Raw genomic sequence first — 25638 nt, 5'->3', positions numbered from 1 at the left:
AAAAAAAACTATGAAAATGACATAAAGACACAAGGGCTATATACCTCAAGGAAAGTGGGCAAGAGTTCATTGGTGTCTGGTGAAGACAATGCCTACACATACCTCGCTCACTGACTGCTTGTCACCAGAGCATGTCACCTGCCCCAGTACAGGGCCGCAGTCAGGAGGGACTTCCCATGGGGATGCACAGGCTGCCCAAACACATGCCACCATGACACACAAAGATGTTCCTTGGTGTGGTGAACACACTGTGACTTCTGTCACCTGTGCCAGCACTTGCACATCCCAAGCTCCACCCCCAGTAACCCCCTTAACAAGGGCAGCATCAAAGGAAAGTTCTGTTTCTTTTTTTTTTTTTAAGATTTTATTTATTTATTCATGACAGTCACAGAGAGAGAGGCAGAGACGTAGGCAGAGGGAGAAGCAGGCTCCATGCATGGAGCCCAATGTGATCCCAGGACCCCAGGATCACACCCTGAGCTGAAGGCAGACACTCAACTGCTGAGCCACCCAGGAGCCCTGGAAAGTCTGTTTCTAATGAGGCAGACACAAAATGGGCCCCAAGGTCAGAGCCCAGCCTGAAAAGTTTAGGGAAGGGCTGGAGAGGGGTACATACCAGTAAAGGAAGAAGGAGGTGAGAGATTTACCTTTACCAGTCCCTCCCACTAGCCCCTGCCTCTGCCTTGGGTCCTAACTCAGATGACAGAAGCCTTAGCTCCATCTCCCTCTCACCACTGCCCTGGACCTCCCAGTGGCAGACACTGTCCTGCTCTCCCTGCTCAGCAGCCTGGCCTTCTCTCCCTTCCCTGAGCCACCACAGGCCTCTGCCAGGGCCCCACCTTGGCTGGCCAGGGAGCCCAGCCATGGTTGCCATAGTTGAGACACAGCAATCACCTATAACACATGAGGCTGGAGTGAGGCGAGCAAAGAATATTTATAAAAGAGATGGTTACTCTCGAGAGCTGAGCCGGCCCCCACCAAAGCAGAGAGGATTTGGCAGACAGACATGGGACTGCTCCTCTGCCAGACCAGCTCCTTAAATGATACCCAAGTTCCACTGGTAATCTCCTTCCAGAAGCCCCTTCCAATTGGGACTGCACCTCTGTAGTGCCCTATCAGCCTACTGTATCCTGTTCCAAGGCCCCTCTGTGGGGGGCTCTCCATGGCCTCTGGAGCCCCCGGGGCCCTGGAGTGGAAGGAGGCATTAGGAAGGGCACGGGGCCTAGAGCTGGACAGAGGTGAGCCTCATCCACGCATGCCAGCTATCTAAGTGAGGGGATTTGCCCAATAACCTGGACTACTCAGAAGTGGCTCTGGGCCTCCAGCCCCACCCCCTACAATAGAAAATCCAAACCCAGGAGCATGGCTTTCAGGGCCTTCAAGCTTTGGCTCTGCCAGGCACCTCCACATTATCTCTGCGCACTCTCCCATGGGCACCCACCATACCAACCATTCTCAAAACACATCTGGTTCTCCTCCCCTCTCCTGGCACTCTGCACATGCTGTTTCCTATGCCTAAAATGCCTTTCTCTCCCTTCTGGAGACTACCCAGGGAAGTTCTTTCATGTCCTCATTCAGCCTCCAGAAACCACATTTGCATTGCAGATTGCCACTCTGTGTGCATGTTTGTGTGCGTGTGTGTCTGACTTACCAGCTGGAGAGGGTCCCCTCAAGGGCAGGAGACCCCAGATCCTAATGCAGAACAAACAGGGCAGTCTCTAGGAGGGGACTCTCCCATTGTCTATCATCAGGAGAAAGTCTACAGCCTACACCCGTACGTCCCCCTCCCTGACCTCTTGTGACAGAGAAGCCCCAAGAATAGCACTAACCGTCACTGCCCCAGACCCACCGTGACACCCAGCCCCACTCTGGGCCGGCACAGCTGCCTGGCCTCATCACAGGAGGAGGAGGAATTGAGAGACAGTGGATGGGCATGTTCATCCAGTGGGGATGCCCCAGAAGTCCCCAGGGAGTTCCTCTCTCTGGGCCTGACAAAACATCAGACAACAAGAGCTGTTATTAAGAAGAGAGCCAATCCTGGAAAATCACCAGTCCTAATGGTTCAGACCTCTGACATCAGCAGTCCCCAGGGAGGCGGGTGGGCACGCTGCACACACAGAGAGGGACCTGGGACAATCGCCATCAAGGCTCAGCCAGGAGCTTCAGGTTAACACCCAAGACTGTCACCAATGAGAAAAAGCAACCTGTGAACCCAGAATGGTCCCCTGTGAAACAACTGCCTCTCAGACAATCCCCCATCTGATGCAGTAACGCCTATCATCTCAGGCCATGTAGAAATCAAATAAGATAGCATGTGGGGGAACAGATGCTGTTCATGACCCTGGCTGTGATGGACAGGAGAGACGGTGCTGCACCAGCCCAAGGTGTAAGGCTGATGGGTGGGACTGGGAAAACAGAGTGGCCAGCCAACCTCCACGACCCCGTGGAAACAATGCCAAGCCAGCATAACCCCAGCCCCACCCTGCCAGCCAAAGGACACAAATCTTACCTTTCAGGGAAGCAACATGTGACAGGGCCTGGGCATATGTGGCTGTATTCAGGAGGGTCCCCGGCAAGCAAGAAGGAAAGAAAGGTCCCGTCGGACCCACAGTTCTCCCCAGGCTGCTAGAGAAAAGAAAATCACATTGAGTCCCAGCCCTGTGTGCCCACCATGCCTCCAGACCCCAGGATCCCACCACCTCACCTCTGCTGGGCTTCCAGGGCCTCCTTCTTGCTCCGGGCCTGGTCCCCCGGGGGTGGGGAATTGATGTTTCTCACAGGTGGTGGCGTCACCTCTGCCATGGGCTCCTTGGCTCCTGGCTCTTGGTCAGAAGCCCCTCTCTCTGTTTTCCTCCATTTGGCCCGTCGGTTCTGGAACCAAACCTGAGTCCCCAGGGGAGAAGCACATCCAATGAAGGCAGAAAATCAGACAGGAGGGAATCAGTACCCAAACCCAAATGCCTGGGTTCCGTACATTGCAGCAGTTGCTCCTCTCTCTGAAAGAGCTCCCAAAGCAGTGCCCTCTGAACTGCAGCTTCAGACCCAAAGATGGGTAGAAGGCATGACAGGAATTTTTAATGAAGGTGAAATCATAGAAAGTATCCAAATGCTCTGCCCACAGTAAGGGCACAAGTGTTATCATGTGGAAATGCTCCATGTATTCAAGTGCCCTTATTTAATGTGAAATGTATCTTCTATGGTTGGGGGGAGGCAGGAGGAGGAATCATCATGAAAGCAGTCTGCAAAACACTGCCCTGGGGTTTCCTCACCAAAAATATTCATTCACTCTTCCAGCAGGTCCTCCTGAGCACTCAAACGTGTCTGGCCTAAGACCTGCGATTTAACCCCAAAATCATTTCTGACACATCATGAAGCTTGTGACCGGCAGCCCAGTGCACCCATGAGAAATAATGACTCTGGAATCAGCCCTGGTTTAGTGTGAATCTGGTTTAGAATCCACCCCAACCCTCTAAGGCAGGTAGACCTAGCCCCATTTTACAGATGAGAAAACTAAGCAGACAAGCTAATTAACCGGCCCAAGGTCAGGCAGGTGGTAGGTAAGTGACAGACCCACATTTGAAGACCAGTGGTTGGGCTAAGGACCAGATCCGAACTCCATGGAAGTAATAACGGTGGCCACCCCTGAACATTGTTAGCACAGAGATGCACGGAAAATGCTGAGCACTGTGCCCAACACACAGCAGTCACCCGGGAAACATTAAGTACCCTTATCTCTGCCATCATCAGGTTAGGAAGACACTTGTGATTCACCTGCTCTAAGTGCCTTCTTAGAGGCTGGTGTGGAATTCTCCAAGCCTTGGCAATCCCAACAATATCTGCATGCAGAAGGACCGCCTCACGGCAGCCGAGCAGGCGGGGCCCAAGATGTTCCCAGAGGTCAGTGCAATCCTGCAGCTCTTTATCCAGCAGAACCTCTTCCCTCATCTCCTGGGAGATAATTCCTGGCTTTCAAAAAAGGCTTGGCTAGACCTCCCTCCCACTCCCCCGGGCATCCTTTCCTCCTCCCATCTCACGCCGGCCCAGGAGAGAGCCCGGGTCCCAGGGCTGAGCCCTCCGTCAGCCCCCCCCCCCCCACCACCCCCCCCCCCCGCCACTTCTGAATTTTCATTCTCCTTTAACTCAGTTTCTTTCTTTTTTTAATCGAGTTGGCTTTTAATTGCACATATCAGCAACCATTGAATAATGATTTTATCTATATTCTAAATTTAGGGCAGTTAAATGCAAAGCAAAATGCAGACACTTTCTTGTGTCTTAATTGAATGAAGGTCACAGCTATAACAACATTTAATTGAGCTATTTTTCATTATCATATTTTAATGACTTTGCACTGACAGTTCGCCTGCTTCTGAAGAAAGAGCATGATGGAGTCGTTTATTTCCCTATTTAGTTATTGTTTGACAACATCAGCTTCGATTAAGACCCTGCTTTATAGAACATTAATCATATTTGAATGAGCAAGAGATATAAATGTAAACACAGCTCCCTTCCCGCCACCACCGAAGCCCAAGTCCCCACATGGAAGCTCACTAAACAAATGCTTCACAGCCATTGTCTGTTTGCATAATAGCTGACAACAGCCCGAACAACAGTTCTCAGCCTTAATTGTTACCACCCCTATCTCACCCTTGCACCTTTCAGGGAGAAGTTATGATCTTCCACTTCTGAATGCTCAATAATTGTGTCATTTATCTCAATTTGCAGTTCAGTCTTTAGGCAGCTATTGGCAAGCTGGCATTAAAAAAAGAAGGGATAGACAGCATCCTGGCCAAAGGAGATTTTCATTTCCAAATAATAATCAGTTTAATTTGCCTGCATATGACCAATGATTCATGTTCAGATTTAATAATCAGGATCACATAATCTGATTATAGGGGAAATAATTTGTTTACAACCCCCAATTTACTGCCCAGAATTCCATTATCTCTCTTCAGCCATTGGTTTTTAAGAGATACTAACATGACCCAGGGGAACCAAAAGCAAACTATTATATTTCCTACAATTAGATCTTTGCATAGTCTTAACCCCAAGCCCCTACATAAAAAAGAACAGAAACAGCATGGAGGAAACCCCATAAATAAAATGAATATATAATTGTGCTCAAAGAATAGCTCTCCCGGAGAGGCGGCTCTGCGAATCTGTTCCTCCCGCGCTCGGGCACATCTGCTGGGCTCCACGGGTTTGTGTACTTAAACGTAATCACTGTGTGGCTTCTAAAAAGAAATCCTGCTTAGAGACGGTCACCGAGGGCCAGCTTGGAGGCAGCCCCCTCGCTGCTGCCCTTTAAAGATTTTTAAATTGCACATGTTCTTTGGATCCACTTCACTGAAAGGGTCCGCGGACAGGGGAAAAGTTGGACATGATGCAATTTCTGGAAAGCAGATCCTACCCTGTTCCCATCTGAAAACACAGTTCTCTGCAATTGACCAGCCTTACCCCAGAGCAGTCAGAGCTGCTTTGAGAATAGCATCTCAGCTTTTTTTTTTTTTTTTCCAAAGCAAGGAAATGGATGTGCATTGATGTAATTTAGTACCTTAGAGACGCGGACAAATTAGTGTAGAACATTATCACTAGTTAATTATGAATGACCGATTAATCAACCTAATCTAATATTCCACATTATGTTGATGTTATTAAAGTGCACCATGAAAATGACAGATAGTCTTCATTTGCTTTCTTTGGCCAAATGTGCACTCTGCCGTCATGATGTCAAAAAAAAAGTTTGCCAGTTTTAATACGAGAGAGTTAAATAATTAAAAAGAAGGTTTACCTGCACTCTGGCTTCTGTGAGGTTTATTTTCATGGCTAGCTCTTCTCTGGTGAAGACATCGGGGTAGTGTGTTTGAGCAAAAACTGCCTCAAGAGCTTCCAGCTAGTGAAAGGAAGAAAAATATTTACTGGTGAGAGGCTGTGGCAAGGTGAGAGGAAGCATATGCATATTTCACATTTGCTAGGAGTGGGTGAGGAAGTAGTTTCACAGATCAAATAGAGGAGGAAGAGGGAGAAGAGAGCTCTTCAAAAAGATGCCACAGAATTCAGATTTTAACCATGGATATCTTAGAGGCTAAGACTTAATAACGAGGTATCATGCTCATCCAAGAAATAAAATGAGAAGCACAGATACGTAGATGCTTTTACATGTAAATATATTCTTAGGTATCAAAGATTCTGAGGGTGGCCTGAGGAATCAGAGCAATCCACACAGCTTTCCCCATAGAACAGAGGGGGAACAGAAACAACTTGCAGACGCCCTCACTATGTCAGTCCCACAGAAACTACCTAGAGGTGTTCAGGCCACCTTCCTGACAGCTCCAGTTTGCACAGATCTAAGGGAGAGAGCCCAGGTCCAGAAAACAGAGAATGAGAGTCTCACTTGTAGCCCTTCCATTTATGGACGGCGATACCTTCCAAAAATCAGTCAGTTTTTTGGGCCCCAGTCTTCCCATCTATCTATCTACCCGCATTTTTCAAGGTTCAAATGACATTTCTGATGTGGAAGTGTTTCCCCAACTACCAACCTAAGGCAAATGCAAGTGATCACTATCGCCGTTTCACTTCCTAGCTGGGATCATAAGGTCCATCTGCCCTCTCCTCAAATGGATTTCTTGACACATAAAGTGTTCAAGAAAACAGAAAGATCCAGTTTCCATAGTTGGCTTTATTTTAAAAGACAAACAAGAGCTGCTCCAACTCTGATATTTTGGGAGGCAGGAAGTAGCTAACTCTCAGAAAGGGAGGGCCATCCTTACCTGCTGTAGAGTAAATGTGGTCCGGTTCCGGCGCTGCTTCCTGCGCAGAAAGCCATCGTCGAAGTCTCCTGGAGAGTGATTGCCAAAGGGTGCAGTACCTACTGGGAGCAAACTGAGTCAGCCTGAGCAGAGGGCCTCCCTGTCTTCACAGCGACCCCAGATAAACGTGCTTGTTTGGAGATAACTCCAGGTAGAGTCCTGTCTCTCCAATGGCATCTTTCTCTGCTGATCTCGTGGGGGTCCCTTCTTTTCCACTTTCTCATGCTCTCTCTCACCCAATAACCTTTGATTTTAGGCCCAACTCTTGTTTATTTTTTTTTTAATTTCATTTATTTATTCATGAGGGACACAGAGAGAGAGAGAGAGAGAGAGAGAGAGAGAGCTAGAGACACAGGCAGAGGGAGAAGCAGGCTCCATGCAGGGAGCCCAACGTGGGACTCTATCCCGGGTCTCCAGGACCACGACCTGGGCCGAAGGTGGCACTAAACCGCTGAGCCACCCAGGCTGCCCCATCAACTCTGTTTATTTCATAGGGCAGGTGAAGACCTTCCTCCCCCAAAAAGGTCAAATCGGCTTCTTGTGAAATTTTGGACTCTACTCTGGGAAGCATCACTGGCTTGAGGCAGAGCCTTCACCTGCCCTTTGGTTTCCAGCTGTACGTGCATCCAATGTGCTTTGATCTCATCCCCTACCTCAGATTCTTTCATGGAAGCCTCCACACTTCCCATGTGCTCACCTGTTAGTTTACTTTCCCTTGTTTCTTATAAACAACAAGGCTGCTGGGGGTGGGAGAGGAGAAAAAACATTAAGAGCTTTCACTGCACATTTCTCCCAGAACTTTAGGACACAACGAGGTAAGAAGTTTATAAATTAATATTAATTACTGTTGGTCACAGCTCATCAGCACCATAGTGGATCTGTTATATAGATGTCCATTAATAAGAGGTCTGCACTAATAGCTAGCGTCCTGAATTCCAAGCAGACTTAAGCAGAGCCACTCTCAAAGAGCACCCCACCCTCTGGCCAGGCTCATAAAGGGCCCATTGCTCTCCCTTCCCTAAAAAGAAAGGTGTTCTTTCCACTGTCCTCCTCAGCAGTCCCCAAAACTCATATAAAAGCCAGAGCAGAGTTTTGCCCCAAATGTGCATCCAGATTTTTTTTTCCAAATATGCACCATTTACTCAACAGTCTACAATGGCTTCTTAGAAAAACAAACGAGTGAGTGCCCAATTGCCAGTGAATGCTGTACCTGCTGTGGGCTCTGGTCTCAGAAGCACTGCATGTTTGGCATTAGAAGCCAGTAAGCCACACAGGCAATCTCCCTCAGAAAGACCTCAGTCCCAAAGAAGCAAGATCCTCTGGACTTTTTAAAATTCAGTCTACTAACGGGGGTCCCTCCTACTTATTATTCTGCTCTCCAGTGCTACATCCTTGGCCACGATACCAGTCTCTCCTGAAGCCTTCCCTTCCGTCATCTTGTCCAAATTGCACTCTTCCTCAAAGCCCTAGTTACAAAGATTTCTCTCCAGCTCATTGGAAACTTCAAAGGGACAGCCTCAAAGCAGTCTTATTTACATTATTTTGCAGGAAATCAAATCATCTCCCTTTGATTGGTGAGGATGGAATGCAGACTCTGAGATGCTCCAAACATGATCTGCCTCAGCCTTCTAACTTATACTTGCTGGCTTGCAATTGCTCCACAACGTATGCACGTAATTTCTGCAAGTGAAACATTGTGTGTCAAATTGAACCCTAAAAAAGACTGAGTGGACCATCAAATTAATAAGAAAAGAGGAAAACATGAGGAGGCTTTTTACTTAAAAGGAAGTAGAAATGTTGATAATATGAAAATGTTACACCCTGCCAGTAATTAAACAAAACAGAACCATAAACTGCTATTTTCACCATTTTGACAAAAAAAAAAAAAGTGTATAATGATACCAGTACAGTTAAGAGTGTAATAAAATGTGCATGTTCATTAACCATTTGTAGGAGCATTAATTGGTGTAGCCTTATTAGGGGTTAGGGGGTAATTTGACAATATTCATAAAAAATTTCAGTACAGATACACATATTTAATCCAGGAATACATTAAAGTGTGCCAAATGAGAAAAAGAATAACATTCCTGGCAACATGACCATAGGAAAAAAAAAAAAACAACAACAAACAACTGGAAACAGCCAAAGTCCCCATCAGTACAACGTATAATGGAATATTACACAGCTGTTTAAAAGAAATCCATAGATCTGTATATATTGACATGGAATAATCCTCAAAATATATGTTGCAAAGTTAAAAAAAAAATCCCAAGGGATGTGGCAGTATGATCTCAATGTAAATGAGGCATAACATATAGGGAAAAAAAAAAGTGTTTTTCTTGAGGGAATCACAAGACACCAACAAAAGAGGTGGTGAAGAAGGAGGATTTCACTTTTCAATGTGTAGGTTTCTATTTGAATTTCCTAAGCAGGTATACGCAGTACTTTTTAGTTCAATATTAGTAAAATTATCTGAGAAATGAGATGATGAGCCATGCTTTGCTTTCTTCTTTATGCCTCTCTAGATTAATAAAAATGAAAAATTAAAAAACTCATAGGCTGAAAGAGATGTCATATTCCAAAAGTCTGTTTTCAGCCTTCCCATATGCAGCAGATCACCTATTCCCCCGCAATACTACACTAACATAAAACACCCTTTCTGCAAAACTGGCTCAGAAACACATCTGCAAAGGAATAAAAAGGTGCATAAGACACATCTCCTTTTCTTCTAGTCATAGCACTCAAAATCAGCATGAATGTGGGATGTGCCTAGGGTGTGGGAAGGAAAGATGAGTGGCCAACAGCTTAGTGCCCCAGGACCATGATAGGCCAGGCCAGGACTCCCCCTAAGTGACTTCTGCAACCCATTCTGCAGACAGAGCTTTCCTCTAAGTTACCCAAGCAGCCCACCTCCTGTTAAATACCCAAATCTTGACCTTCCACTCTTTAACCTCAAGAGTGGGCCATGTCATACCAATCAGTCCAAACCCCAGGTTCAGAAGGCAGAGAAGGCATGTCCTCCACACATGCAAAAGATCTCCCTCCAGGCCTGGTGTACAGTGTCAGGGGCTGTGCCTTTCAACTTCCTCATAAAACAGGGCAGCACAAATCCTTGGAGATTAAAGGAGGTGAAATGCAGGCAAGTGTCTGGTCTTCCCTTTTTAGGAATGTTGATGGAGCTAACAGGGTTTAGGCACTGATCCTTAGCTCCTTTAGAAAATTCTACTGAATTCTTAAAAGCTTCCATGGTTAAGCCAAAAACAAACTGCCTGAAATCCCTGTGCTTGCCAGCCAGCTAAGGCTTAGCTACTGCTCCAGGTAACTGGAGACAAGGCAGACGAGCTTGTTCTGATGTGTCCGATCCCCAGGTGCCTCACCACCTTTGCCCTCCCCCTATGCCTCTCCCCCATTCCTCCCTCCATTTCCTGGCCTCCAAAACTCTCCCATCCCACAAATAAATTAAAGGAGTAGGTAGGTTGTCAAAGCCAAGTCCTGGTATTGCTCCCAGTTATTAAAGTTCTCGTATCGCAAGATTAAGACTCCTGCTCTGAGGAAGATGCTGTTAAAAGTTCAGAATGTGTGGCTTTGCATTTGTTTGATGTCCACCCAGGGGGTCCCCCAGGCCCTGTGTGTGGGCACCAGAAAGCCAAGCTGTCCCCTTCAAACAAACTTACTCCCACCTAACAATCTAGTGCACAATCCAAACCACATAAGGGATCCTGAGGCAAAATTTCTTCTAAGGCCCTCAAAGTCTCAAACTCTTGGCCATGGCTGCCCCGGGGAGTAGGGAGTGGTTGGCATCTGGGGTCAAGAAACCCAGTGAGACACAGGGAAGAAACCATGCCAGGGCACATGGGGTGGTGGTAGGTAGGGTCACCTAGTTCCAGACAGCCATCGTGGCCGGCAACAGACCTTAAAGCTTCCCTGAGCAGTACTGCCCTGTGCTCCAAATGAGAGCAGCCTAGCCAAGGGTCCTTCATGGTCACGGTTGGGATCAGGGTGATGAGGGCCAACTCCCCAGTCCACCTTGGCTTTTCGGGATGTTTGCAAAACACCGTGAAAGATTGATGCGGCCCCCAGGGCGGAGGAGACCCCATTAGAGGCGTGACACCAGCATCTGTGCTGGGAGGACCGGCAGGTCCCTGCTGAGCGAATAGCCCCGGGGCCAACCCGCCCAGGCCGCGAGGGAGGTGGGAGGCAGGTGGGGAGAAGGCGGACGGCTGGAGCGGGGTGTAGGGGGGAGGCCGGGGGCTCCCGTACCCACCGCCCGGCCGTTGCAACCCACGCGGAGCGGGAACCCAACCACGCACCGGCCACGCTGCCGCTCGGGAGCTTCCTGGCCAGCGAGTGCGTTCCGAGCGGCCCCAGGCACCGCGCTTACTCACCGTCTAGCTGTGGCGGACAGTGGAAGTAAAACATCGCCGACGGCCGGATCCGCTGGGCGGCGGGGCCTGGGAAGGGTGACCGGGAGGGTGACCGCTGGACAAACACGGCGCGCGAAGCTCCGGCCTGGCTGCAAAGCAAACAACGATAAGGCTAAGTCTCCCTCTGCACGCGCGGGACCGGTCCTGGGGCGCACTGGGCCCTCCTCCTGGAAGCCACCCCCCCCCTCAGCCCACTGTGGGGACTGGCGGGGACATGGCAGCGCCATCGCAAGCCCGGTCCCCTGTGGGACAGCCCTTCGGGTCGGGTCCACCGCGCGGGCCCCAACGCCAAACCCAGGCAATCCGGCCACCGGCTCTCCGGGGTCCCCGCCGCAAGCCCTGCGCCCCGGCCACCGCAGCCAGGACCAGCGAGCGCTCCAGGCCATCTGCGCGAGCGGCAGCCCGGGCCGGGCAAGCAGCGGAGCCCCGCGGCCGGCCGCGCGGGGCCGGGTGAGTGGGTCGGGAGGCGCGCGTACCTCGGCGGCGGCGGACGAGGTAGGGCTGCAGCGTGACCGCCCCTGGTCCGCACGCCAGGCTCGGCGGGAAGCGGGCGGGGCTCTGCGCGGCTGGCGCCCGCAGGCCCAGAAAGTGACTCGGGAAGTGGCCAGATGTCTTGCTGTCTGTCTACAGCGCGCGCCGCCGCTCAGCACTCGCCTTTATAATCTCACGCATAATTGGCCTTAATCTGATTATTTCCAGCGCTGTCTACAGCGAGTAACTTGGATAGGTCTATTGGGCCTTACAAATGGCCCACGTGGTGTTAAGAAAAAAAAATCCATCATTTCTCAGCAAACATCGGAAATGTTTTTCTTCTTTTAAAAGAGGATAGAAACAATCACCACTACCACCACCACCCCCAAAAGGCATTTTCTGAACACTCCACCCACACCCACCCCCAGTCTCCTCTGACTCAAACCTTTCTCCGTGAAAGCTTGGATTTGGGCTCGCCCTTGTCAGAGGCCTGGCGACTCCCGGGCTGCGAATTGACAAAGCGCTGCTAATTGTAGCTGCGGGATGGGTTTTTGGGGGGACTCTTTGCACACGGCTTTCCTTTCCAAGCGACTGTACAAAAAGGAAAGTTTGATTTTGTTCTCAGCAAGGGGTCCCTGAATTTATGTTCGCTTCTTGATGCAAATGATATGCGGTGGGACCCTTCGCAATTACTTTTAAAATGCATCCGAGGCAGACACTCAGCGGAGAGAGACCGCCCTTCCCTCTGCCTGGGTGAAAATTAAACTCTAAAGTACCGGGCTGAAATTTTCAAGTCAGGGGCGCGGGATTGGATCAAATCACATAAACTGCAAAAAAAGCAAGTCTAATGGTGCATAATTGGTTCTGTAATAGCATTACACCAGGATAATAGCCCGTTACGGCCCCCTGCACTATTAAGTGCTTCCCTGGCGGAAAGCCTTTATGATATTAAAGGGGGAATATAATGATATTTTGGTTATTAAATGCATGTAATTAATTTATGCACCACTGAAAATAAAGTTGGTATTATGACCCACTCAAGATGCATCAGAAGATGCAAGTCAGACAACTGTTGATAAGTTCTGGTGTCTGTGTTCCGTCTAGACTGCTGATTTTATTTTGGGACGATGGCTTCTTGGACAGACTGCACAAATTGAATATTTTATAAACATTCTAATGCTGCTTTCGGGAGCCCTGGCGAGGCGGTGGGTCGGTCGGGTCCCTGCACGGCCTAGGATCCAGCCTTGATCTTAAAGACACAGCGTGTTGGGAACAAAAGGCCTGGCAGGCCCACGCGTGGATCCCCGCCGCGGGGGAGGCTCGTGGACCGGAAGGGAGAGTGGCGGGGACCTGGGCCCCTCTTAGACCCCTCCGAAAACTGCTGGGAGGAAAACTCAGCGCCGCTCCGCGGAGGCAAGTTAGCGCCCAGCGCACTTCAGCGGCCCCTTCTGGGTTCAGCCCGCCCCGGCGCGACGAGGCCACGCCACACGGAAGAAGGCGCAGGGGACTGGCTCGGTTCAGAGCGGAGAGCGCCGGGGTGGCCCACCGGGCCGCGGGCACCACACCTGCAGGGCTGGTAACCGCCCCGCGGCAGAGAGCGCCGCTTCCCCGTCTCCAGAGAGGGCTGGCACCGAACGCGGGCCCTGTGTCAATGCGGGCCGTGAGGCTCGGCGCGCTGTGTCCCTCCGTGTGTCGCTCGGAGGACCCCTGCGCTCCGGAGCCGTCTCCGAGGGCCCGAGGCTACGCTCGCATGCCCTGCCCGGGTCTGTCAGAAACCCGCTCGGGTTCCCATCTGCCCTGGGCGGCAGCTCCCCGTCTGCGCCCCCGGTGCGCCCCCAGAGCCGGGCGCCTGTCGAGCGAACTGAGGACGGTAGGTGTCCGGGGGGGCCGGGCCGAGGGGCTCCAGCCGCACCCGGGCCTCGTGCGGGAACCCGCGGCGTTGGGACCTCCCCAAGGCCAGCGAAGTCCAAGCGCCCGTCTCCGCTCTCCATCCCTCGCAGCCGCCCAAGCGGATTCCCGCCAGGCCGGGAGATGCCCCGGGACCTGGCCAGGCTGCTCCTGGGTCTGCGGCGGGAGAGCAGCCCGAGCCGCCGGCCGGTCAGAACCCTGGACAGCGCCGCCCCCCGCCCCCGCCCCCGGGGCTGCCGAGCGACAGGAGGCCGGTCCCGGGGCCCCTCGGGGGCTCTGCGCTGCGCGGCTGCGGGGCCCGCCCTGTCGGATCCCGGGCTGTGGGGCGCTGGCCCCAGTTCGCTCCCGACTCCGCAAACCCGCTCAAGTCAACTCGGGCCGCGCGCTCAGCGCTCCACGGCCCCGCTCGCCGCTCCCGCCCCGCCGCCCGCCCCAGGCCTTCCCACGCCCCGCCGCGCCCCAGGGTCTCCCGAAGGGACCGGGCGCCCGGCCCCGGGGACACCAACCTCGCGCGGGGCTCGCAGCTCCGGGACCCTCGGCCCCGCCTCGCCCGACGCCCTTCTCCCGAAGCCCCGCGGCCGCTTCCCCTCTGCGGGCAAAACAGCGACTAAACAAGCGGCCAAGCGAGTAGAAACGAAAGCCTCCCGCAAACTTTGAGGACGCGAGCCCCCTTTTTTCTCCGGCCTGTCTCTGACTCTCGGCTCCGAAGGGGGCCACCGTGTACCCGCTACGGCTCCCCCTCCCCCACCAAAAAGGACGTTCGAAACGAAAAGGTTATTTTTCCTGGATTCTTGTGGGGTGAAATGTATTTTTCAATTAACCAAATTCACCGATCTGTCCCGCTTGGACACTCTGATAATTTACAATCTGAAAGTGTACTTTCTTTATCTAAAGACCAAGGTGACTGCTTTTAATTTTCTCTAACCTCTTTACACTTGATGTTCACCAGACTCATAATGTTAATTGGCTTCATATACGGATCATCAGTTTAATGAAGAAATAAATCCTGTGTTGCTTTATGTTTTAACAGTGATTGCTTTAATGAGGAATGTGACGTGTTCCAAAATCAAAGCTGCAGGAGACATTAGAGGGGGCTTCTATTAGGCCAGAAAAGCTTATTTAAAGTTAAAACCACCGGTCATATTTCAACAGATTCTTACACCGCTGGCCCTCCCCACCCCCGTCTGGGTTGCTTTCCAGCCTCTGGAAGAAGACGAGTCTGTGGTTGGTCCTCCACGCTCCTTCTTCTCCGTATTTAATTCACAGCAGCCGCAGAGTCTCCCTTCCCGCTCTGAGTCATTTGCTGGTTACTGAACAGGCATGCTACTTTACCTTCTGTCCAGCAGCACACAGAGAAGCCAGAATAGGGTGGATTTGTCAACTTTCAAGGTTGTTCACTTTTTAAAAAATAGAACAAAGTGGGAAGAGAGAGTCACACACCCCCTAAGATATGTGTGCAGATGTGGCTTCTCTTCCCAGCGCATTTCTACCACTGAAAATTCAAGCCTCCACTCCTGAAGGCAGACAGCTCCTGTTTAGGCCGAGTGGGCTGCCACTGACCCACTGGCCCCTGAAAATGTCTGCAGGGGATGTGCTAGGCTCCCGCCTGGGTGATGGAAGCTTCACATCTCTACATCAATTAATAGCAAAGTAAATCTGCTTTCTCTAATGGGTGTTTGATTTTTCTAATTTTAAGCTTGTTCTGCGAAGGGAAAAATTGTCTTTTCAAAAACACTGAGAGCAGCAATAAAATGCTGTAAATTAGAGCTTCTCTACCTGAAAGCCCTAAATTGTCTTTCAGTTGAATTATGAGTTTTTTAAATTGACTCCTGAAAAGAATCCCAAATCCCTAGCAAATGCAGAGATTTGAGACTCCAGGCTGATGTGTCAACCATCACACATGGTATTCATTTCTTACTGTCTGCTCTGTTTTGGGGAAACTAGAGAAACATTTCAAAATACCACTGTCAACATGTTTTGAGCCCAGATACACGAACATATATTGTTGGATTTGACAACTCAGTTACGCTCAGATTTTCCCCAACCTTCCTTTTAAAACTTTGTTTAGCAGAAACAATTTCGGTAAGCATGGTTTAAAACCATAACAATATCTCCATTTTCAGGGAAGAAAAAAACTACACTGAATTCCCAATTATGTGTTTTTGGAAGGAGCTGGGTGATTTGTACTGTTGTTCTGTCATCACATTTTTTAAAGCCTCCCTGATGTAACCCCCAGCGGGCACACAGCGCTCCCAAAGCGGAAGGTGAAGCATCCACTTGCTCAGTATGGACACCACATACTCTCTACTTGTGAGCTAATCTATTGCCATTTTGTAGTTTTGGAAATTGCCAAGAAAACTTGAGTTCTCTAAACATGATATGATGTGTGGGGGAAAAATAAAACCCAGCAGCTAATTGAAACTCCAGATGAACAGAGAGCTACAAACAGAAAAATATATAGATACAACGAGGGATAGATACGCATTTTATTATCTTGGAAATTTCCTATCATTCATTAGTTTTACTATCATGTAAAAGTAATAGCAGCCACTAAAATGCAAGCCAACTTCCAATAACTTCATCTGAGATGGCCATAGGACCAAGTGTATTCCCATGTGGCACCCAGGGAGTCTTGCAGCTCAGTTCAAAGCTGCCTAATCCTCCCAGAGTAACAAAGCATTGCATCTGGCCGCCTGCAGAGTCTATGTATACTAGCTTCATAAAATAGGGCGCACCTGAGAAAGCCACCGGTTCTCTCCGGAACTCTGTGACTTCCTCTGAGAAGGAGGATGAAAGTGCCTATAACAAGTGCTGCTGAGGAGATTAAAAACACTGCTAGAAGATGTTCAGGACAGTAAAACTCTCCTGAATGATACTACAGCGGTGGGTATGTGCCATTATACTTTTGTCAAAACCCATAGAATGGACAACACCAACAGTGCAACCTAATACAAACTGTGCGCTCTGGGCAATTATGTTGTGTCAACGTGCAACTCTGGCTAGGAGTGTTGATAACGGTGAGGCAAGGAGTAGATGGGAATTCTCTGTACTTTCTGCTCAATTTTGCTGCATATTGAAAACTGCTCAAAAAAATAAAGTCTATTTTTTAAACCAAAGGGGGAAAATGCTGAAAGCCATGCCCAGCACATAGCGATCACTCGGTAAATACCAGCTATGATGGTTCTACCCTCATTACTATTACTGGCCTGCCACCAACAGCCCACTAGGGGACACATGCCTGGGGAGATCTTACCTGGTGCAGCTTTGAGTACTCATAGATGGCACAAGCCTTTTCTTGTCTCCAAGACGAGCCCACCTTGGACCAAAGCAGCACCACCCTGGGGAAAGCATCTCTGTGGCTCCTCATCCTACCTATCTGCCAGTCTGCCATACTTGCTTCCTTATATTTTTTCCTCCTTCATGCTTCATTGTCAGGTTTGTTGAGCTGCACTCAGTACACAGCTATGTGACTAGAAAACCTTTAAACTGGATCAAAGGTATTTTATTTGGCTAACAAATTTTTTTTGGAAATTCAAATGGATTCCCCTTAGACTGAGCATGTCAATCCTGCTTAGCCACAAGCACCACTATTCCACATTACTTTCCTCCATGTCACTTTTTGCATTTGTGTGACCAGCCTGGTTCCTGCAGGCATCTGACTTTCCTTCCTGACATAGATTCTATCATAATTTTCAGATTAATAACGACTTCTTGTCAAGTGTTAGGATGAGAGGGGAGACAAAGTGCATAACCTCTGGAGTTCCTGGATTTAATTCAGTCCAATTCAATAAACATATATCTAGTATTTACTCTGTGCTAGGTACAGAGGACACAGACCTAAGCTTTTGGCCTTGAGGGCAACCCCTAGAGTTTCTGGCTAGGAAAGGAGATGAGATGGCAGGGAGAAAGGAAACTGGCACTACCTGGTACCATACAAAAATCCACTGGATTCACTGGGCCTTCTCTCCACTGTCCTAGAGAGCACTCTGGAGGGGCAGCTCTCAGAATACAGCCTACCTTCAACTGGGGGAGGGATCCCCACATTCGTGTATCCTCATGAAGCTTTAGATGGAGAATTATCCTTCCCCAGAGCCCACAGTCTCCCCGTCTGTCCGCAGGGTTCTAGGGGTCTTGACAGGGCTCAGCATCAGCCTTCAGCCCCCTTCTTCCTAGTTCCAGCTACAGTAGAACATTGGAGGAGTAGCTCACACATCAGTCTGGGATACGTCCTATAGGTGCACCAACAGTTTCAATTTCTAAGATCCCAACATGCATGACTACTCTGATGGATCCACTGGAGTCACCGGCTTGGAGCAAAATCATTTAATAAACATTTAGTTGTAAGCTTAGCTGACTATTATTAAAAATGGAATAATGAATTGTGAATAAGAAAATGAAACCAATCCAAGAAAATCTCGAATAAGATACAGCCAAAAATAGAAGAAAGATTGTAGTCTCCAAGCCTGCATTATCTCACCAATAAACCTAGGAAAAATAACCATCAAGGTCAGCTCTTTGGTGCAAAACAATTCTCCAGAAGAATGAAATAACAGAGCTGTAGAATGTGGAGACTGGGAGCAGAGAGAGAACAACGTGCAGTTAGCAGTTAGCAACCAGGAGAAGCATGACTGGAGTCCAAACCTCCCAGCCCAAGCCCAACGTTGTTTGCTACACTCTTTTTAATAAGACATGCTTCTCTTGAAACAAAAAATACAGTCAATTGCCCATGCTAAGTGCTCAATAAATGTGCAGAATTTAATTGAAATGACTGTTGAAGAAATGAAATAAGTTTGCTACATGAATGATTAGTAAACATAATGAATGCCTTCCAATTTCTAATAGACTTGAATTATGTAAACACCTCCAGTGGGAGGGGAGTGACTTTTCGATCAGGTGGACTGGTAGTCAAATTTGGCTTCTCCCTAAACCCCTCCTTTCCTTGTCTACAAAGTGGGATTGACAATGCCTGCCCTGTGGTCATCTGTCCCAGCCATCAGTAGCTCCACCCCCTGTTCCCCCTCCCCTCCCCCCCCACACAAAGTCCGCATTTGACAAGTGTGACTTCTCTGTGATAGCTTTGCAAACCTGGATTTGTTGTCAGACCCACCCTCTTCCCTTCGACCAGCCCACTCCCGTCCACGATTAGAACCCACCCGTCCTGGGCGCTGTCCCCAACATGCCCGCCCCATTGTTCTACGTGAACTGTCTGGTTCTCTCTTTGTGAGTTGGTTTGCCATCACCTTGCCTAGCATGACCAGGCCACCTATGTACACACATGTACATTTCTCTGCACACGCCAGTAGGGCACTCACTGCCTCCTCTTTCTCTTGCTGGCCTCAGCTTCATCCAGCAGCAGACTCTCAGAGTATATTTAAATCCCAACATAAATATTTATTGAGCGAAATTGACTGATGTCTGAGCAAGGCCAGTACTGGCAGTGCCCTCTCAGCTTCGGTGCCCTGTAGCCTACAGCACCCCACAGGCCAGCCAGGTCAGGGGCTAAGCTCAGCACCACATACTGAGCCACACTAGAAGCCTTCACTGTTCACCTGTCTATTCATTACTTTTTTAAAAATTTAAATTCAATTAGCCAACATATAGTACATCATTAGTTTCAGATGTAGAGTTCAATAATTCATCAGTTGCACATAATACCCGGTGCTCATCACATCATGTGCCCTCCTTAATGCCCCTCACCTAGTTGTCCCATCCCCCACCCACCTTCATTCATTTCTTTGTTCATCCCACAGATAACTATGGAGTACCAGTTTTGGGCCAAGTAACCTTCAGGGAATGTACCTGTAAACAAAATTTCAGAGACTCAGGAGATTAGTGTGTCAGGAAAGCCTCTCCTAACCATTGTAGCAGAGTTTGCCAAAGCCAGGTCTCCAGGCTTTGCACCCCTGGAGAGGACTACCCTCACAGCCCCCCAGCAGCTTGGCCCAGGAAGTCCTGGCCAGAAGGAATGAGCTTGGGGAGCTGCAGGAGGGCAGCTGAAGCAAGGGATGGACAAGACCTCACCTTTGCTGGGAAGGTAGAAGTCCCCAGCACAGCCCCCCAGATGTCCATCCTATAGCCCAAACATTCTGTTCTCCTTCACATTCCTTCAACAGATGCTCGCTGAAAATCATGTTTCTGCCAGCCTTATGCTAGAGGCAAAAGAAAAGAGATGTCTTTTCTTTCACTGTTCTTTTTTTTTTAAGATTTTATTTATTCACGACAGACACACACACACACAGAGAGAGAGAGAGAGAGGCAGAGACACAGGCAGAGGGAGAAGCAGGCTCCATGCAGGGAGCCCGACATGGGACTCAATCCCGGGTCTCCAGGATCACACCCCAGGCTGAAGGCGGCGCTAAACCGCTGGGCCACCAGGGCTGCCCTCTTTCACTGTTCTTAAAACCTTTATTGTGTGTGTGTTTTGTTGTTTTGTTTTGTATTTGCTAATATTGTCTCTCCAAGGTGATTCCATGAAGGTAGAGAAGAGGTCAGCCTGGGCTCATCATGATATGCTCAGCACTTAGCCCAATGCCTCGTACCTAGTAGACATGCAGTAGAGATCTGTTGGGTGCATAAGTGAATAAGGCAAGATCTGTGGGCTCAAGTCTAGAGGGCATAGACATGAACAGTCATTTGGCAATCAATGCCTCTCCCTGCAGTGCAGTCTTATGTCCTTCGATGCTCTCTGGGACAAGTTGGGACATAAATAAGTACATGAATCAAGAGCCAATCAATCATCTCATCTCTCTTGTATCTCTTACCAAATGATGCTGCAAACCTCTCAGCAGTCACAGCGGTCACCTCCAAGATGGTCATAGGTGACTAATAGTTTGCAGAGCAGGATGGACACACAGTCCAGTCTTGCAAGAAAAGCTACAGCTCTATGAGAGCACTGTCTGAGGCTGCTTTGCCAAGCTTCACTCACACCATTCCAGAGCCTTCTGTCTCCCCACTGTACATTCTGAAGTAGTATAAGAGATATGGCATTCCAGATACAAAATCCCTGTTGCTGCTTTCCAGATCTTGAGTCATCTGATCTTTTTGAACATCAATCTCTCCATTGATAAGAGAAGAGAAATGATTCCCATCTCAGAAGTCGTTTATGGGGACGCCTGGGTGGCTCAGTGATTGAGCCCCTCCCTTCAGCCCAGGGCATGATCCTGGGATTGAGTCCCACCCACATCAGGCTACCACATGGAGCCTGCTTCTCCCTCTGCCTATGTCTCTGCCTCTCTGTGTGTGTGTGTGTGTGTCTCTGTGTCTCTCATGAATAAATAAATAAAATCTTAAAAAGAAGTCTTTTATGAAGCAGTAAAATGCTCTGTGGATATGGTGGTAGCAGCACAGGTGGTCTCCTTTACATAATAAAGCTAAAGCGGGGGGGGGGGGGGGGGGAGGGCAGGAGAATGAGTCACAGCCTTGCCCTCCTGCTCCTCTGTCAAAATCCCAGCATGTTTTTGCCATTTTCTGGTATGCCCATTCCCTCCATCGCCTCCCTTCCCCCCTCCCACTCCCTTTCCTCCCCTCCCCATCCCCACAAATCCTGCCTCCACCTGGCTAAGCCTATGCTAAACTCCGCCCTGTCCAAGGGTGGCCTACCTCCTTCCCTCTCTGCTGCAGAGTGGTTAGGTAGGGGAGATGAGGGTGGGAGGATGGGTTTAGGAGAGGGGAACCCTCATTTCTTACTTGATGCAGTTTGTTCACCAGGCTATCACTATAAGAGTTTTTCTGTTTGACCAGAATTGATATTGGCTTTATTTTACATTATTTAAAATATGAAAACAACTCTACAGAACCCAACTGGCCAAGGTCCAGCCCCTGCCCCTTTGTAGCATCTCGCCCCTTCACACAATGGTGATTTCTGTCTGACTTCGGAAGGCATCTGATTCTACAGCCCCTGGATAGATTTTTAAAAATAGCGGGCTTATGGCTGACTTGCCTTTTATTGTGCTCTTCAGAAAAAGTTGTCTAAAGGAAAAATCAATCGATCAATAAATTAAATGTTAAAATGTTTTTTTAAATAGCACATAAGACAATAAACTAAAACCATCAATAATCTCACAACCTAAAGATAACCATTATTAACATGTTATATGGTTTACGATATTTTACATGAATTTCTTGCATGCATACTTTTTAAGGGAAAAAATGGGATCATACCATTACCGGTTTTTTAGTTTCTTATTCACTTAGCAAGAGATTGTGAATATCTTAGCACGTCATTGAATGTTTCACAATATTCTTAGAGGTTCTAAACATAGTTGGGACATATGTCCAGGTACTATACTGGAGACCTCAAATAGTGGCTGAAACAAGACAGTTTATTTCCCTTTTATGTGGACATCCAGTCTGGTATGGTGGCTGGGCTCCAGGAGGTGGTAAGGTTTCCCTTAATGTGCCTTTTCCACCATACCTTGAGTGCAGCTCTTGTCTGGATGGCCCAGGAGGACCCCTCCCCATATCTGCAGTGCAGCCACCAGGGAGAATAAGTAACACATCCTTCGTGGGAGGGCCAGGGACTGCAGGCTGTGCCTGTTACCTCTGCTCTCACCCCATGAGCCAGAACTATGGCCACACCTGGCTGATTGGAGACTTAGAAACAGTTTTTATTTTGACATCCATGTGCCAGATAAATACTGTAGGCTCTATCATTATGGGGAATAGATATTGGGGAACAACTGTCAACGTATTGCCACTATCTTATTTGGGGGACTATTGTGGGATATCCACACCTATTGTCATTTTCTCAAGATAAATTTTCAGGAGACAAACTGTTTTGATCAAAGAATAGGGATATTTATGTTTCATAAGCATCATTCAAACTTCTTCCCATTTCTGCGAAAGGTCAAAATTACTTAAATATTTTTCTTTGTGGCTTCCCTTTTGCCTTGAGCACCCTTCAGGTCTCCATTGTTTAAAAGGGGACCAGCCTGCATGGGTGGTAAACATCAGTGAGCACAGCCCCCAACTGAAAACTACATCCATTCACTCCCTTTAATCAGAGGTAGCAAAGTTGGAGCCAGGCCAGGTCTCAGGGACAGTCTGGAATGTCAGATACTCCTGGTGAGAAGTCCCGGCCCAGGGGATGGAAATTTGGGTGGAGCCCCTGATCCCCTGGACAGGCTGTTAGGTGAAGAGCGTGGTTGGGGACAGAGGTGCCAATCAGGAAACCCTAGGCAAAAGGACAGTGGGATGTGGGCTAGAATACTGTGCAGGCAAACTGTACAGGGCGTAGCTCCTTCCTCTTCAGCAGGAAATACCACTGAATCAGCTTCCTGGCCCATTGGCGATGAGCCCCTCCCGAAGCCTCTCAGCCCCAGCCTGACCGGCGGTCTTCCTGCTCTTGTCTTTGCCCTTCTCTCTGTCTGAGAAGGCTTCAGGCCCTGACCCGCACTTCATCCACCCTCAGCTCAAAGTCATCTCTTCAAGAGCAGATTTCCAGGGCCACCACAACCTTATTCTCCCCAACTCTCTGCCCATCCCCTGTTTTAACTTCCTTTTTTAGCCATCAATACCTTCTCACAAATTTTAATGGTATGTGCTTAGCGTCTCCCTGCTAGCATGCAAACCTAATACGCGTCCGGTGTCTAGAACGGTACCTGTCACACAGCATTTTGCTGACTGAGGAGCCCCAGCTCATTCCCAGCCTGGACCAGCTTCCAACAGTTCCTCGTCCCCTGGAGTACCCCCAGGCAGGACACTCCACCACCAGAAGAGTTTGTTGCCCCTGAGAAACGCACCTTCTTGCTACAAAGACAACTTCTCCTTAATTATCCTGCTAATTATAAGCCCTGTAGTCCCAGCTCTGCACCGCCACCACTGCAAAACTCATATCCTTATGAAATCCAGGATAAACAAATCCAATATATTTTGTTTTAATTATTGCTGTTTAATGGGCCATAATCAAACTATGGTGAGGGTGCACAAAAAGAGATCATTTAGAGAAGGCGCCGGTGCAGAGCTGCTGGTGAGTGAGGTCCTTGCTGTTCAGATTTCATTTACTGTAATCCCGGCTGCCTCCTGGTGCCCAGAAACCCATCACTTATTCATCCCTCTTTGCTTCTGGCTCTGAGCCCACCACTCCAGCAGGATGTCCGCCCTCATGGAGAGCAATCAGAAACCCAGGGACCACAGGGATAGTGGAAGTTCCCCATGGCCCAGGTGCCTGGATGTGTCCCCCCATATTCACAGAGGCAGTGGGCAACTTTCAAAATAATTTCTGACAGGCTAACAAGCCACACACAAAAGATGTTTTTTTCTATCTTCTCTCTTTCTCCCTCTTTTTCAATGATTTTATGGGGTTAAACAGTTTGCCATACCTATATTGCTTATATTGTATTTTATTTCTTTGGGGTTCTTTTTTTAGGGGGGGTCTTCTCACTCTGTGCTTGTTTTTCTGTTGGAAGTTTCATAATTTCTACTGGAGGATTAATGATTTGTAAGAGCTTAATGCAATTAAGATTTTACTCTTCTGTTTGGCATCCACTTTGCAAATGTTTTTCTTGGTTTAACATGAGAAAGTGGTGTTGTGTTTACTCCCCCAACAATCTCCACCGATCTCTCTGCATTTTGGCCTTGGTGAGGGCAGAGGTTGTCTCTCAACAGCCCACACCACCACACACAATGCATCAAGTCATGGGCAGGCAGCACCCTCACTTCTCAGAGGCCCAAGAAGGGAGACTTCCCTCCTCTCCAGCCCCCAGGAGGACCCCAGTCTAGCTCCCATCACCCCTCCTCCATCCTACACTCCCCCATCTGGCTTTTCCAGCCTTAGGAAGTGGAAACAGTCTATTCTAGTCCCACATTCAGGCTCCTGATTCCATTGAATCTTCGTTTCTGCTTAGGAGGAGATGGGGGGCAGGGGGAATCATGGGAAACAGTGAGAGAATGAAGGGGAAGGGAAATATCCAGACAAAAGACACCGAGGAGCCCTCAATGCACCTTGCATGATGGCTTGTCCTCACTGTGCATACTCATGGAAAGACTCCCAACACTGTGCAGCCAGTCAGCAAATGGAAGAGTGGAGCCCCCTTTCAGCTCTTGCTATCTCACAGGAAAGTGTTTGAGGGTGATATTGTGGGGCAACGAGGCCTTATGTGACCCTGGGCTCTACAGAGCCACACTAGCCCTCAAGCTGGAATCCTGGGAAGAAGGGCAAGGCCCCCTCACACAAGATTTCCAGGGGGCAGCCTGACGCTGGTCCTGAGCACACAAACACTTGGGGGGCACAGAGGCAAGTTGAGGACTTGTTTGGCTCCTAACTATAAATAGGGGATTATTTGAAAACAGTGGGTGTTGTGTGTGCTGCCATCTAACCAATCAATAATCTGGACCAGGCTAGAGGGGCCGAGACATGCCCCCAGGTGTCCTGCTGTCTGGGCACCAGTGTGATGCAGTAGCACCAGGCTCAGGAGGTCTGCTAAGGAGTCCATGCCTTTGTGTCCTGCAGATGGCCAGTGCTCCCAAAGACTCCTTCCTGAGCAGCTGTGTTTTCGCTGCAGGATCATGAGGCTTCTGTCTGAGGTGGGGCTCAAGGACACTGGTGGCTGACAGACTCACAGAAGGTGGGATAGGAGGCTAAAACCAGGGCAGCCTGGGTGGCTCAGCGGTTTAGCACTGCCTTCGGCCCAGGGTGTGATCCTGGAGACCCAGGATCAGGTCCCAGGTCGGGCTCCCTGCATGGAAACTGTTTCTCCCTCTGCCCGTGTCTCTGCCTCTCTTTCTCCCTGTGTCTTTCATGAATACATAAGTGAAATCTCAAAAAAAAAAAAAAGGAAGCTAAAACCACAGAACTGTGTAGAGACTGAGCTGGGGCAGGGTGAGGCACTGCCAGTAGCCCCCAACCCCATCGTGATGGACTGGTAGGAAAGTAGCCAGGGCTGGACACCTGGCTCTGCAGCTCAGGAGCTACACCCTGTCTCCAGCAGGCCCAGCAGGCAGGACTGCTTGGGGGGTGTGAGGGTGATTGGGAAGTGGGGAGGGACCAAGCCCAGGGGGTCTGAGTACTCCTTCCACAGCACCCACTCCCC

General features: G+C 49.2%; 1 protein-coding gene across 1 annotated transcript in view; it reads right to left on the bottom strand.

The window, feature by feature from the left end:
* DRGX (dorsal root ganglia homeobox) overlaps positions 1 to 11225 on the bottom strand; it is a 32319-nt gene extending 21094 nt beyond the window's left edge. The window contains exons 1-5 of the mRNA XM_072804747.1: positions 11192 to 11225; positions 6768 to 6865; positions 5789 to 5890; positions 2705 to 2883; positions 2510 to 2622 (exon numbers count right to left, since the gene is read on the bottom strand). Of these exons, the coding sequence (XP_072660848.1) occupies positions 2510 to 2622; positions 2705 to 2883; positions 5789 to 5890; positions 6768 to 6865; positions 11192 to 11225 (526 nt within the window). The remainder of the gene's footprint in view (positions 1 to 2509; positions 2623 to 2704; positions 2884 to 5788; positions 5891 to 6767; positions 6866 to 11191) is intronic.
* Positions 11226 to 25638: the final 14413 nt, after the last annotated feature.

This window comes from Canis lupus, chromosome 29 (genome assembly GCF_048164855.1).
Source record: "Canis lupus baileyi chromosome 29, mCanLup2.hap1, whole genome shotgun sequence".
Classification (NCBI taxonomy): Eukaryota; Metazoa; Chordata; class Mammalia; order Carnivora; family Canidae; genus Canis; species Canis lupus.
Note: the sequence above shows the minus strand (reverse complement) of the source record. Positions and strands in the feature narration are given on the sequence as shown.